Source organism: Bubalus bubalis, chromosome 2 (genome assembly GCF_019923935.1).
Source record: "Bubalus bubalis isolate 160015118507 breed Murrah chromosome 2, NDDB_SH_1, whole genome shotgun sequence".
Lineage (NCBI taxonomy): Eukaryota > Metazoa > Chordata > Mammalia > Artiodactyla > Bovidae > Bubalus > Bubalus bubalis.
Genome location: NC_059158.1, coordinates 79,494,158 through 79,509,275, shown reverse-complemented (window position 1 = coordinate 79,509,275; position 15,118 = coordinate 79,494,158). Strand labels below are relative to the sequence as shown.

The 15,118-nt window shown below is 42.3% G+C and overlaps 1 protein-coding gene across 9 annotated transcripts in view; it reads left to right on the top strand.

The window, feature by feature from the left end:
- Positions 1-15,118, top strand: part of NOSTRIN (nitric oxide synthase trafficking) — a 64,859-nt gene that overhangs the window by 15,220 nt on the left and 34,521 nt on the right. For 4 of the 9 annotated variants that reach the window (XM_045163984.1, XM_045163979.1, XM_045163987.1 and 1 more), the window contains 3 exons: positions 10,313-10,396; positions 13,828-13,890; positions 14,092-14,173. In XM_045163984.1, the coding sequence (XP_045019919.1) occupies positions 10,313-10,396; positions 13,828-13,890; positions 14,092-14,173 (229 nt within the window). Of the gene's footprint in view, positions 1-10,273; positions 10,397-13,827; positions 13,891-14,091; positions 14,174-15,118 lie in introns of all 9 variants that reach the window. The other 5 variants (XM_045163977.1, XM_045163978.1, XM_045163980.1 and 2 more) reach the window with 2 other exon arrangements.

The window sequence follows — 15,118 nt, the reverse complement described above, 5'->3', positions numbered from 1 at the left end:
CAGCTCCTAAAATGCCTAATGCCAAAGCCATCACATTCACTTCAAAACAATCACAGATCAGATCCAAAAAGACAAAGGCACATTTCTAGAAACTGTTTGAACATTTGGTTCCCTGCCCCACATAGCTGAAGTGTAAACAGGCTTTGATGGGAAAAATCAATTATTTTTTTCCTCTATGAAAGCTTAAGATCAGGTTTTCAAACAGCAAGTACCACAACTCTGGACATAAAACATTTTTTTTAATTAAAAATAAAAGAAGAAAACAAAGAAGGAAGCGTAGTTGGTCATTGTTTCATCTACAAGGCATTGCAGAGGCTGTCAATAAAAGATAAGTGATTAAAATGAAATCTTTAATAAATCCTTATCTTTTCTAGTCTACCATAGCTTGAGTGATCTTAGTTCCCACAACTTCAGCCCTTTTCTGCATATTCATAGCTTCCATATGTACTAGGCAATAGTCTTAACCTGTACTTCAAACCATATATCCAACAGGCTATTGGACATTTCCAGCTGAATGCTCCATGAAACCACAATGGAAGCTTATCCAAATAGAGTTGATCAGCTTTTTGCCAAAGCTGGTACTCACTCCTTCTGGATTTTTAACCATGATTACCAGGACCTCTGCCCACCCAGTCAAGCCCAGTACGGGGGAGCCACCCATGACCCCTTCTTCTGTCTCAGTGATCAGTGGCTGCTCAGTCATGTCCAACTCTGCAATCCCTTGGACTGTCGCCCACCAGGCTCTCTGTCCATGGAATTCTCCAAGCAAGAATACTGGAGTGGGTAGCCTTTCCCCTCTCTGGGGATCTTCCTGACCCAGGGATAGAACCCAGGTATTCTGCATTTCAGGCAGATTCTTAACTGTGTGAGCCACCAGGAAAGCTCCTCTGCTGTCTCAACTCATGACCAAGTCCTTATATTTCTCTCTTCCAGATACCTCTGCTCCTCTAGCTTTGTTTTCATTTCATGGCATCTGCCATTGTTCTAGCAGAGCACTCTTAACCTGTCCTCTGCCTGGGGTACTGCGCTGCCGCTGGGCAGTTTGTACACTGCATGAAGGCCCCTGGCTGAGGGGCATTGTGAAAGTAGAAATCTAATTCACTCTCAAACTTCAGGTCTGGTACCTGGGCTCAGAGCTGTGTCCCTTCAGAGGATCTAGTTTTTCTCACCCAAGCAAGTTGCCTCAACAAGGGAGCATCTAAGACATCTTTCACTTTGTGGTCAGGACCCTGTTTAAGACCCTTCAGAGGTTTCTGTGACCTTTAGTATAAAATTCAGCCTTTGTAGTATTTCACAGAAGGAACTTTAAGATCAGCTTAAAGATCACATCTCTAAGATCACATCTTTCAGATCACATCTCTCCGTCTTACTTACGGTCGCTGCTTGTAGAACCACTTGCAATCACCTCCCCACCCCTCCTTCCTGCCATCATGGGTCCTGGCAGTTGTACATGCTGTATCCTCTGCCCAGGAGGCACTTCTACCTTCACTGCCAGCTTCCACTCAATGCATTCTTCAGAATTCAGTCATCCCACTCTGGTTGGCCTCCTGGTCAAGACTCCACTAGTATTTATCTCTGCTATGGCATACTGCCTTTCTGTTCACTTGTCTGTCTCCACTACTGGACGCTGAACTCCTTAAGGGTCTTTGTATCCCACATGACTTGCACAGAGTAAGCATTCATTGGATGCTCACTGAGGGAATAAATGTATTCTCATGAGTGATTCTGTGCCTTAGGCACTCACAACCTCACAACTTTTTAGAAGTTTAAGTTATGCTCTTTACAAGGAGTAATAAATGAGTGTGTCAAAGAAGTGTACTTACATAGAGTATTCTGAACAAAAGCTAGAAGAGAATAATAAAATCATAGAAGAGACCAGGAAGTGCGTTAAATGCATCTTATCTTTGGTTTCTCTTACATAAAGTCTCACAATCCAACACAGTATGTGAATACTCTCACCCACCCCTAACTTACAGATGGGGATATGGAAAAGGTGGCATATTGTAATTTCTACTCAGATCTACACAGGCATGGCGTGAGGGCATCTTCCAAGCGGGCAGGCAGTTTAGGGCACAGCCATGGGAGTGATCAGTTCCCTTCACAACGTATTAGGATTTTCTATGGTAAGGGACACCTGTGGTCATCAAGCCCAGTGGCTTTTGTACCTGGTAGCACAGGGGTCTGTGGGAAGCTCTCAGGGGTCACTTTAGCAGGTAGGAAGAAATTAGTGGGCAGGACTCAGCACCCTTTTTCATTCCTGTTCCCACTTATTCAGAACACAGCATCTATATAATATGGTGGGATTCTGTATAAAATTTTGCTTTCCAGTTGAAAAGTTTTAAAAACTGCCTTTCTTATCTATTTCACCTGACTTCCCCCACAACAAAGCTCCCTCTCCCCACCCACATAAACTCACTCAGTTCAAGAATTAACAGACACAGAGGATCTGAGGTGCTAGACCAACCTTAGCTGTGCATCCCCTGGGCCAGAAGCAAGCAGAGACTCAGTGAAACTCCCAGACTGGACACCCAAGCAGCATGACCTCCAAGTCTCATCTTCCTATTTCTCCTTTTAGACACTGTTCTCAGGAACCAGAATAAAGGCAATGAATAATGATGAAGTGGGTATTGTGGGCTAGCCAGAGAATCCCACTGCTCAAAAAGCAGTACCTGTGTAAAAATGTCTTTCAATTTTCAAATTGTTATTAACTTTTATATACAGCCTATTTGTATGAGCTTGCCACTATCTTTCAAATGGCAAACTGATAAAGCTTATGTGGAACATGTCAGCATATCAGGTCCCAAGAAGCTGTTGCTGATAGAAAGCAGGAGGCCAGGAATGGGGGTGTGATATTGCAAAGAGTTTAAGACTAAAATTTCTTCTTAATTCATAATAAAGGGGGGAGGGTTGTCACCTGCTGTTTTCAGTCTTGACAGAGCCTTCGTTCGATTTTAACCGATTCCTCATAGACACAGAAGCAGCTACAGTTTTCATTTTTAATCTCTTTTTATCATCTTAATTTTCTTAGAGTGGAGCACTCGAAAATTGATTACCTGGTCACTTAATAGTCTTACAATTTAATTTGTGCCGTGTCTAAAATATTGAATCTGATACCACATATTTTCTGTCTCTCATGTTTTTTTAAACATGATTTATTTTCAAATCTAAGACAAATGTTAGTCTTTGACTTATTGGTTGATCTTCATTATTGCTAATGAAAATGTGTTGACCTGCCTCCACATGCTGAGAGGAAATTAGAATATAACTGGATTAAAAGTCAGTGCATGCCATTTCCCTGGTCAGGGATTATTAAGACTCACTGGAATATTCCAAGATTGAGTTACCCATCCAAAAAGATACATCATCAATTTCACATGTGCCAAGACAATTGCTTGGAGAGAGAATCTCAACTCCTATTAGATACAGTAGCTGTAGGGCTAGAACATGAGCTCAATGTTCTTATAAACTAGTTTCCAATTATTTTAATGAGCGGGGGGAAAAGTCCATGTCTCAGTTTGAGGTTAACTCTGCCTCTGTTGACTTTCTTCACATGTGGTGTCTTCTAGGCTAGAAGCCATATTAAAGCACATGCCTTAGAAGAAACCAGTGTGGCTGGGGGTGCGCATTGCCATGTCTGCCTTGGGAAAACATGTCCCTTTCTGACTCTGTCCATTCATTTCTTTTTAGCAGGAATTCGGAAATGATGTATATTCTGCTTCATGGGACCCTAAACAGATGAGCCACATGGCAGTGTTTGTTTCAATTTGCAAGCTTTCTAACCTATAACAATGGCAGCTCTCTCCACACTTGCCAGTTGGAATGTGGCTTTTTAGAGTGATTTTTCTCTGGGGAGGAATTTACGCATTAACCTCTGCTAAGATAAAGCCATTTAGGTTCAGAGGCCAGAGAGCTTTTCAGTTGTAAGCAAACTCACCAGAAAAGGAGCCTAGCAACATGTTCCCCTCCTGTACACAAGTTCATCCTTCCCACTTTCTCATTTCCTTACCTTCTGACATGTAGGGTGATCTGCTGGGGATTCTGAAATGGTCATTAGTGTTAAAATGCAAGAGGAAATGACTGCAACCTGTTTCACTTGGTTGATGACTCTTTGCGACCCCATGGGCTGTAGCCTACCAGGCTCCTCTGTCCATGGGATTTTCCAGGCAATAGTACTGGAGTGGATTGCCATTTCCTTCTCCAGGGGATCTTCCCAATCCAGGGATTGAACCCAGGTCTCCCACATTGTAGACAGACGCTTTACCATCTGAGCCACCAGGGAAGTCCTGAATGTTGGTGTTAAATATGAAATATATGTAGTATTTATGTATTGTGATGGTTTAAGTCTCTAAGTCATGTTCAATTCTTTGGACCCCATGGACTGTAGCCCGCCAGGCTCTTCTGTCCATGAAATGCTCCAGGCAAGAATAATGAATTAGGTTGGCATTTCCTTCCCCAGGAGATCTCCCCAACCCTGGGATCGAATCTGGGTCTCCTGCATTGCAGGCAGATTCCTTACCATCTGAGCCACCATGGAAACTAATATATTTATGTAGTAGGGCTACCATTAGAGTATTGAAGGCAGAGAGACAAAGGGTACAATTGTGCTGCTCAGAGAGGCTGTGTCCAGCTCAGTCTGGCCTCAGAGGGCTACCTTGGTGACATGTGATATCAGAACCCCTCTTCCCCCCACTCCCTCCTCCTCACCCTCAAGACCTCCCCCTCCTCATCCAGGAAAACGCCTTACAACGAACTGCACAGATGCTTTTGGAAGAAGCCCCAGGAAGCTCATTCTGTCTTCTCCTAGGCTGCTGTGATCCCATTTCTAGCTGCTAAGCCTCACGAGTTGTGGTGAATCAGAACACTGCAGTTAAAGGCAGAGAGAGAGGCGGTGTCAATTTTGAAAAGCATTTGCCTCTGACTCCCCTGTAATTCTCCAGTTTCAGAGGCAGAAGAGTGGAGTGCTGGGCAGGCAGGTTCTTGAGCCAGACTACCTGGGTTTGCATCCCAGCTGTCACTTCTTCATGAGTGACCTCCAGCAGGGCAAGTTACCGACTAAACTCTCTGTGCCTCAGTGTTCCCCTCCATGAAATGGGTAGAGTCAGTGTGCCTTCCTGATGGGAGTGATTGCAGGTTATGAGGAAACATACCTGAAGCACTTAGAATGTTGCCTGTCATGTTGTATAATAAATGCCGGAGTCACTAGTTTCTGTGTAGACAAAACACAGGTCAAGCCTCATCAACATGTCACAAATTTGTCAGGAGAGACTGCACTGTTTGGACACAAACCTCATGGGCAGGATTATAAGAATTTTTAAGCTGTATACCAACCTATAGATAATTGTATGTAAAGAGAAGCCTTCCAAAGCAAGAGATGCTGTGTGGTAATTGGGTCTCTCTAGGCTGGTTTCCTACCGTTCATGAGAGAAAGCCAGCAGAGACACGGAGCTCAAAACAGAAGAGCCCATCAGTTCAAAGTGAACAGGACCCTCTCCTTTCTTGCCACCAAAGCCCATTCCACCCCCTCTCCCCCCGACCCTGCAGGTGAATCAGAAAGAGTTAAGGATGTAAAGGAACACCATGCTTCACACTCTTGACATCGTCTTTTTATATTTCTGCTTAGCCTCTGAGCTATCTTATACAACCTGCAAGAACTGTGTAAAAGTGAAACTGAATTCTGAGGAAGAGCCTGTGCCTGACAGCATTCCTTTTCCTGTGGGAGCCATTCAGGATGGTTCTGGAGCTGTGAATGAGAAAATTGTACCTTCTTTCCCCCACACCTCTCTGTCTCTGTATATTTGGGGTGTTCTGAATGTTTAGAAATTCTTTTGGATACATACTCATAATCATATTGTTGCAGGAAAGGGGACCCCTTCCAGGGCCCGAAACTGGGCTCTTGTCTAACACTCGGAAATGAATTGTCCAAGGAGACACATGTGCTGACAAAGCAAGAGATTTTATTGAGAAAGGGCACCCGGGTGGAGAGCAGGAGGGTAAGGGAACCCAGGAGAACAGCTCTGCCACATGGCTTGCAGTCTCAGGTTTTACGGTGATGGGGTTAGTTTCCAGGTTGTCTTTAGCCAGTCATTCTGACTCAGAATCCTTCCTAGTGGTGCACGCTTTGTTCAGCCAAGATGGATGCCAGAGAGGAGGATTCTGGGAGGTGGTCGGACATGTGGTGTCTCCTTTTGACCTTTCCCGAACTCTTCTGGTTGGTGGAGGTTTATTAGTTCCATGTTCCTTACCAGAACCTCCTGTCATAAAACAACTCATGCAAATGGTTACTATGGTGCCTGGCCAGGGTGGGTGGTTTCAATCAGTGTACTTCCTTAACAATATTAGAAAAATTGATATTTATTAAGAACTCATTCGGTGCCTATCACTATCTGAGCTCAACAAATGCATCATCACATTTAATGTTCTATGTGTGGCTTCCAAGTAAGAATGGAATGCTAGAAACGAAACTCCTAAAGATCCCTCTGGTTAGGATGGGTTAGGAGAGGGTTTATGTGTCTAGCTGTTGCAAGTGCTAGAGAGTCTTGTACAGTGATGTCAGAGCTGAGCACAGTTGAAACTTGTGGGACTGAATTTAAATAATTCAGCAGTTTAAAGTTTTCAAAAGTAGTGAAATGAGAACAGACTTGTAGTGGAGACTGGTTAAAAATTCTAACCAAGACCTGATAGGAAGTCCATTCATTCACTCAAGAAATACATGCTGAGTACCAATAACATGCCAAGCACTGTTCTAAGCCTAGAGATATAGCAATGAGTAATACAAAATCCTGACCCTGATGGAGCTTACACACTAGAGATGTTCATAGAAGCACACTAAAAAATTATGTGATGTAAGATAGTGATAAATGCTAGGGCATAAATAAAGCTGTAGGGGATACTTACAAGAATGCTGTTATCAATAGGCCTCTGAGGCAGTGATGTTTGCACAAGACTGGTTGAAACTGACATGAAGGAGAATGCCATGGGGTTATGTAGCAGACCAACTACCTGGCAGAGGCCACAGCATGTGCAAAGACCCTGAGGCAGGATGACATATGACTACTGAACAAGGGTATAGTGAATGAGAGGATGACAGAAGAAGAAACCAGAAAGAGGGCCAGGGGTCAGGTGGTGTAGGTCAATAGAAATCAATAGAAATAGAGTCTTTGAGCCTCTATTTAGGTGATTGCCACATCTTAATTATCATAAAACCCCTTAAGGAAGTCTGATTACTTCCTTTTAAAGTTTTCTAAAGCCACTCACTGGAGAAGGAAATGGCAACCCACTCCAGTATTCTTGCCTGGAGAATCCCAGGGACAGGGGAGCCTCGTGGGCTGCTGTCTATGGGGTCGCACAGAGTCGGACACGACTGAAGCGACTTAGCAGCAAAGCCACTTTACTGAGTGACAGCCTCTCCTGGGATTCTAGAACATTCAAGTTCATTGAGGGTGGTGATCTCTTTGAGCTTGCTGCCAACCAGGACTCTCTCTCTCCATCAGTCAGAACTTATTCCAAGAGCAGAGAAATCTTTTTTAAAACACTATGAGTTATTTCTTTATCATCTTCATTATTTAAAAATATTTGCCTTAACCTTTTCTTATTCTTGAACAAGGCCTGCTACCAAATGGGTGTTTTCTGCACCTAGGCCTTAACATACATCCTGAATAGTTTGGCACACAGCTGTACTAATGAAGAAAAATGAATAGAAATTTAGCAACAGGTTCATAGCCCATGATATCTGGATTTCACTTACAAAAGAGAACTGTCTTTCCTTCTTTGGTCCATAACACTGAGTCTAATTTGTGTGAGAACATCCAAGTATTAAGTTAATTACTGAAGAGTCCTGAGATTGTTCCCCAAATGAAACAGAGTCATAAATAATTTTTAAAGATGTTTTATAATAAAAATAGAATTGAAAGACTGAAAAATATGTAATAAAGACTCTCTGGTCTATAGTAAGATGAAAAACACAGTATAAATTCAACTTAATTTCTTACATTTTTATTATTTTCATTGAAAAGTGAGGAGATAAATAAAAATGTGTCTTCATTTTAGTTATAGATGGGCCTAGAATGGGACATGGAAAAATCAGTTTAAGATGAGAGTGATTCAGTCTATCCCAAAGAACTGAGATTTCTTTTGAGGGGCATGCCCAGATTCCCTAATGGGTCTTGTCTTGCATACAAACTCATGGGAATTCATCTTCTAAATCCCGTGTTGGCCCATTAGGAAGCATGCTGTTGTTAAGTGGCTAAGTCATGTCCAACTCTTTTGGGACACCATGGACTCTAGCCTGCCAGGCTCCTATGTCCATGGAGTTTTCCAGGCAAGAATACTGGAGTGGATTGCCATTTCCTCTTCCGGGGATCTTCCCCACCCAGGGATTGAACCCGAGTCTCCTCCATTGGCAGGCGGATGCTTTATTACTGAGCCAGCAGGGAAGCCCCAATTAGAAAGTTACTATTTGGTTAATTCCATTATCTTATTACCAGCTATTATAGTCTAGTGGAGAAGGCAATGGCACCCCACTCCAGTACTCTTGCCTGGAAAATCCCATGGATGGAGGAGTTTGGTGGGCTGCCGTCCATGGAGTTGCTGAGAGTCAGACATGACTGAGCGACTTCACTTTCACTTTTCACTCTTATGCACTGGAGAAGGAAATGGCAACCCACTCCAGTGTTTGTGCCTTGAGTATCCCAGGGACAGGGGAGCCTGGTGGGCTGCCATCTATGGGGTCGCACAGAGTCGGACACGACTGAAGTGACTTAGCAGTAGCAGCATTATAGTCTAGAGCTAGTCTGATAGTGCTGATGTCTCAGGATAAGTAGAAACGTAGTTGGAATTGTTTGCAAGGACTGCCATAGCAAGGCACCACAGGCTGGGTAACTAAACTTCTAGTCTTACTGTCACTTACTGTAGCTTAAACTACAGAAACATTATTGTGTCACAGTCCTGGAGGCTGGAAGTCTGAGATCAGTGCATCGGCCAGGTTGCTTCCTTCCAGGGACTGTAGGGAGGATCCGTTCCATGCCTCTCTCCTAGCTTCTGCTGGTCTGCTGGCGTTTAACCTTCAGGAGACTTAGCTTGCAACTCATCATCCCGCTCTCTGCCTCTTCATCTTTACACAGCATTCTCTGTGTGTGTGTCTGTGTGTGTCTATGCCCAAATTTCTTCCTTTCATTAGGACACATCCATATTGAGTTCTAGCTCATCCCAGTGACTACATCTGAACTTGATCATTTACAAAGACTCAATTTTCAAATAAGGTCATATTCACAGGCAAAAGGGTTAGGACTTAAGCATGAGAGGGTAACAAGCAGGAAGGCCAGGGGTCTCCAAACGGAGGAGATAAACTGCAAGTGTCAGACATTTTTTTCTCTCTCTTAATGGCAGGAGGAAACAAACTAGTGTTGCATTTTCCCCCCTTCTCTATACAAATTTAAAAAGAGGTTTCTCTTAAAATTCTGTGTTGCCATTATGACACCTGGTTCCACCTGAGCTTAACTTTTCTCAAACCTTGAGCTAACCAATGCATTTTTCTTATGGAAATGTTTGTCTTAAGCTTTGTTAATGCACTATGTATTCACCCCAGACTCAGTCTTCAAGTCAGTTCTGCCTAAAGGCTCAGACAAACCAGTGTGTTATACTCATACATTGTTCTTTAATCTGGGTTAATGGAACTATATAGTTGTATGGAAATCTGCCCTTCTTCAAGATTCATGTCAAACGTTTTATGGCCCAGGATGACTCACCTGGTGCCAAGATTATCTCAAAATGCATCATGTGGATGAGGGTCTGGTACCATTCTCTGAGTTTTGGGACATTTCCTTTCTTTAATTAGTGGACTGCTAGTAGCTATATAACATCCAGCTAAAGACTAGCAGGGCAGCACTCTTTCTGCTCCCTTCTGATGTCTTTGTCAGAAGCTTTCTCTATCTCTCTTATACTTTAATAAAACTTTATTACACAAAAGCTCTGAGCAATCAAGCCTTGTTTCTGGCCCCCGATTGAATTCTTCTCCTCCGGAGGCCAAGAATCCCGGCGTCTTTCGTGGTTTAGCAACAACCTTTCAGGAACACAATCCAACCCATAATGCTACTGTACAAGAAGGTTAAATTAAAACTTCTCTCCCTTTTTAGGACTCTCCTGGATACCCTTAAGGATTATGCCTAGGACAGGAGAATCCTTCTAGTAGACAAATCATCTCCTTATGCTTTACATTATCAGCCTGAGTCCTCCTTCAAATCTTTGTGTGTGTATTTGTGTTTTTCTTGATTTCCAGTCATTGTATCCTGTCCAACAAGTCTCCCTTTGCTAACAGGGCAAATCTGGAGATTAATTATGCCAAAGGACTTCAGAAACTGGCAACCAAGCTAAGCAAAACATTACAGAGCGCAAAGAAAAAGTAAGTACATGGAAGAGGTAAGGCAAAAATCACTCTTAAAAATAATTTTTAAAAAGTGACATTGTTGTAGCCACGCATTCCGGGAAACAAACTCACTCACAAGAATAGTGTAGATAGTGGAGTGCAGCTTATTACACCATCAGGCCCAAGGCAGAGTCTCCTCTTAACCAAGAACCCCAACCAGTTTTTGTGAAAACCTTATATACCCTAAGTGTACATGCTCAAACCCACCTCCCCAAATTCTCTGAAACTAGTCTGAATAAAGGACAAGAAGAATACAATCAAAGTTAACCCGTGATTTGTATGCCTTAAACCCGTGATTCGTATGCCTTAAACCTCGGTAGCTAACCGTGGACAATTATCAATAGGCCTGTGGTCATACCCCAATAAGCATAATAGAATTTCTGATTCTATTTGGTTACACAGATAATTAGGGTATTCTTTTAGGTAATGGAGAGTCTACCTACGAGCCCTGGGGCTCTTCCATGGTGGGGGTGGTTCTGGTTTTCCAGTTGGTTTGTTGTTTCTGTACATACTGGGCATATAGCTCAAAGTCCACAGTCCGGCCCAAGGTGGAGTCCTGCTTTCAAAATGGAGCCTGTTCTGTCTGTTTCCTCCAACATATGTTCAGTTTCAGCTTCCTTTTATGAAGGTGGCAGGTCCAGAGCATCAAGCCTGGTTTCCAGTTCTTGGGCACTTACTGTGTGCCAGACACTGCGTTAAATGCTTTTCTAGATTTGCTACATTTATTTTAATCCTCACGACAATCTCTGAGAAGTCTTTTTATGATCCCTATTTACACACAAGGACTTAAAGCTTGGAGACTTTAAGAAACGTGTGACACAGATAATGAATTTCAGAATTGAATTCATCCTGTGTCGTTGTGAGGCATAAGATCATATTCAGAAAAGGCCTTGGTGATGATACTAACTTGGGAAACAGAGCTGTTAAGTTGGTAGGTCTTGAAGTCCTGAAGTGGGTATCCCGCTTTGTCTCAATTTTATGACTTTCAACAAATAACCTGGCCTCCCTTGATTTCCTCTTCTGTTATATGGAGTAACAGGACATGCTCCTTTGTGTGTGTGGGGAGGGTGGGTACAGGGGTGCATATTAAATGAGATAATATATGTAAATACATTAACACATCAGGTGCTGAAAAAAATGTTGGTTCACAAGTTTTTTTCAATTCAGTTGAAAATGAAGTCAATTACTTCTCTTGGGGAAGAGAGGAAAGATATTGGTATTCTTATAAAACAGTCCATTAGTGATAATTTGTTACAAAGATTTGACTATTGTTTGCAGATGTCACCCAATGGCAGTGTCATTGCAAAGACCCCTTCTGATGGTAAAAGAAAGAGGGAAAGAAAAAAATAAAAGCCTTGTGGAACATTCTTACTCCTCCTTAGGCATCATCCTATAACAGCAAATAGTGGCTCTGAAATCGCTCTGACTTTGAGCCTGATTTTTAGGATAGTATTTTAGTAGCCTGGGGCGTTCCTGGTGGCTCAGATGGTAAAGAATCTTCCTGTAATGCAGGAGACCTGGGTTCACTCCCTAGGTCAGGAAGATCCCCTGGAGTTGACAATGGCAACCCACTCCAGTATCCTGCCTGGAGAAGTCCATAGACAGAGGAGCCTGGTGGGTTGCAGTCCATGGAGTCGCAAACAGCTGGACATGACTGAGTGACTAACAGTTTCAGCCTGCAGAGGAACTAGTAGAGCACCCTGGTTGAATATAAATAGACTTTTTCAGATTGCCCAGGTTTTAATTCTGGCTCTATCCCTTACCATCTGGGTGAATTAGGAATCTTGTGCTCAGTCCCTAAGTTGAGTCTCACTCTTTGCGACCCTATGGACTGTAGCTTGCCAGGCTCCTCTGTCCATGGGATTTCCCAGGCAAGAATACTGGAGTGGGTTGCCATTTTCTCGCCCAGGGGATCTTCCCCACCCGGAGATTGAACTTGAGTCTCTTGCAATGGCAGGTGGATTCTTTACCACTGTGCCACCTGAAAAGTCCATATCTTCCCTCTCAGCGTGTAGTGTATTTAAGATGGAAATAACACCTACCTCGTATAATTTCTGTGAGGTACTTGTATAATAACCCAAATTATTTCTTTTCTCAAAGACCAATTAAGTGAGGGTCAGAGAAACTGAGTTCTTCCAAGGTCAAGCAGGGCACAAAGTGGGGCTTGTAGATTCAGACACAGACCCTCTGAGGTCAATGCCTTCACGTTCCTGCTCTGCTGCCCTGCTCCTCCTAGGGGCAAAAGTCAGATTCTCTTCCTGAAAGTGTACTAGGATTTCTTGCAAAACAAACAGACAAAAAAAAAAACAAAACCTAAAAACTCAACTGAGATTTAATTTACATGCAATAATAAGCACACATTTTAAGTATATATTTTGATCAATTTTGTTATAAGTATACACCATGCAGCCTCTACCAAAATCAAAATATACCTATTTTTATCACACTAAAAGATGCCTTGTACCTGTTTACAGTCCTTTCCCCAAGACAGTCCCAAGGTAACATTGATCTGCTTTTTTTTCGATCTAGATTATTTTGTCTTTTCTGGACTTTCCTATAATTGGGAGCATACATTAGGTCCTCTCTTTTGCTTGGTTTTGTGCCTGGCTTTGGATGCGTAGAAAATCTGACATCCTTTGATCTAGTTCTCCCATGCTGCGGCTGCCAGGTGCAGCCCAAGTCATTTGGAGGCAAAATCTCTGTGCCATCTTGCTCTCAGTAGGGGCACTGATCTGTCCTCTCCTTTCCATCAAAGCCTACACTGGCTGTATCCCTTCGGTTTATTGATACAATGGGCTTGCTATTTGACGGCCAACTATATGTAGGAGAAAAATAGCTTCATATTTCTTGGTTCTCTCTTTGTGCTGCTTGGGTCAGGGCAGAGCAACCCTTTTGTTAAATTGAGATACTGTTCACAAGACTATGGAGTATCTGAGCTGTGTTCCTATAGGCCAGCAGGGAATCTGAACTATACCCCAACCGCAAGAGGAGCACACAGGGAATGAATGAGCAGGGTTCTGAAGCCATCCATCACTTAACTTCTCTGAGCCTCCGGTGGTTCATCTGTAAAATGAAGAGCCTGAAAAGACTGTCTTTAAGGGTCTTCTACCTCTGGCATGCTCTCTCTCTCACCTGTTCTAAATGCCTTCTTATCCTTGCTTACTTCATTCCCCTGATACTTTACAGACATGAAATGGAAATTGGAATGAAAATGACTGGGAAAAAAAGCAGATCATGTAATGATTACAGTGCAAATAAATATGTTGGCTTTAATCCCATGGAGAAATTGAAACAGGATTAGGGATATGAGTGCAATTGCCAAATGCAGGAATCAGATGGGATGCTTTATTTCTGGTACTCCTGGGAAAATGACACCCACACTTGTCCTCCCTTGTTTTTCGCTCCAGCTGTCTTGTCAGTGCCTGGGCCTGGGTCTCGGAGGGCATGAAGTCTGCAGGGGACCTGCATCAGTGAGTACTCACAGCCCAGCCCTGCTCCAACCCCAAAGGGAGTCATAAATATTTAAAGCGGGTGTACTACAAATACTCCCGTGCAAACTTGCACTGAGTAGATATGCTGTAACACACTATTTTATTTCCTCAGAAAATAATTTGGAAGGTAGATATAAATCCTAATACTAGGCTTGTGTGTCTTTTATGTTCTATTTCCAGAAAACTTGGCAAAGCAATTGAGTTGGAAGCAATAAAACCAGCTCATCAAGTCCTGAGTGCACATGAAAAAAAGAGAAAATCAGTGAGTCAAAATATTTCTTTTCTGCTCTGTTAAAGCAAGATTTCTGTCTTTGGCTCAAGAGTTAGGTAGTCGAAAAGTGATACTAAGTTTTAGGCATTTTATCATAAAAATAAACACAAATCCAAAGATGTATGTACGAGGATGTTTGTTAAACACTTGTTTATAGTCGTAAAAAAATGGAAACATTTTCATCTTCCAAAAATAAATTAGGATAAATTCAAGCAATGGAATGTACCCATTAAAAATCTTATAGAAGAATTTAATGGTATGGGGATATAGTGCTAAATTAAAAAACAAAGTGAGCAAATCTAACAATGTAACTTCAATTTTGTAAAATAAATGTGTGTATATATGCATAGGAAAAAAACTAGATGCACCTTCCCAGAATGATTATCTCTAGATAGTGGAATTAGAGGCTATTTTTATTTAATTTTTTGGTATTTTTTTGTATTTACATTGCTTTTCAATAAGTAAGTATTCCTTTAGTAAATAGAATTAGAAACACAATTTTAAGAGGAAATGCTTTTTTATACTTTTCAGCTTGGGATTAGGTTAAAGCAATAATAGGTATTGCTATAGATATCAAATAGCCTTAAAATTGAAGAAAAATGAAAAATACTTTCAGGGCACCTGGTCATCTGTATGGCCTATGTACTTTTCCTTCCAGAACAGTTTCTTTTCATTTGCGCTCCTTTTCCTTTTATTTGTGCATCATATAGTCAGTAAGTACTTCAAAATATATTTCCAGGCAACATACTGTTGCTACTGCTAAGTCACTTCAGTTGTGTCCAACTCTGTGTGACCCTATGGACGGCAGCCTACCAGGCTCCCCCGTCCCTGGGATTCTCCAGACAAGAACACTGGAGTGGGTTGCCATTGCCTTCTCCAATGCATGAAAGTGAAAAGTGAAAGTGAAGTCACTCAGTCATGTCTGACTCTTAGCGA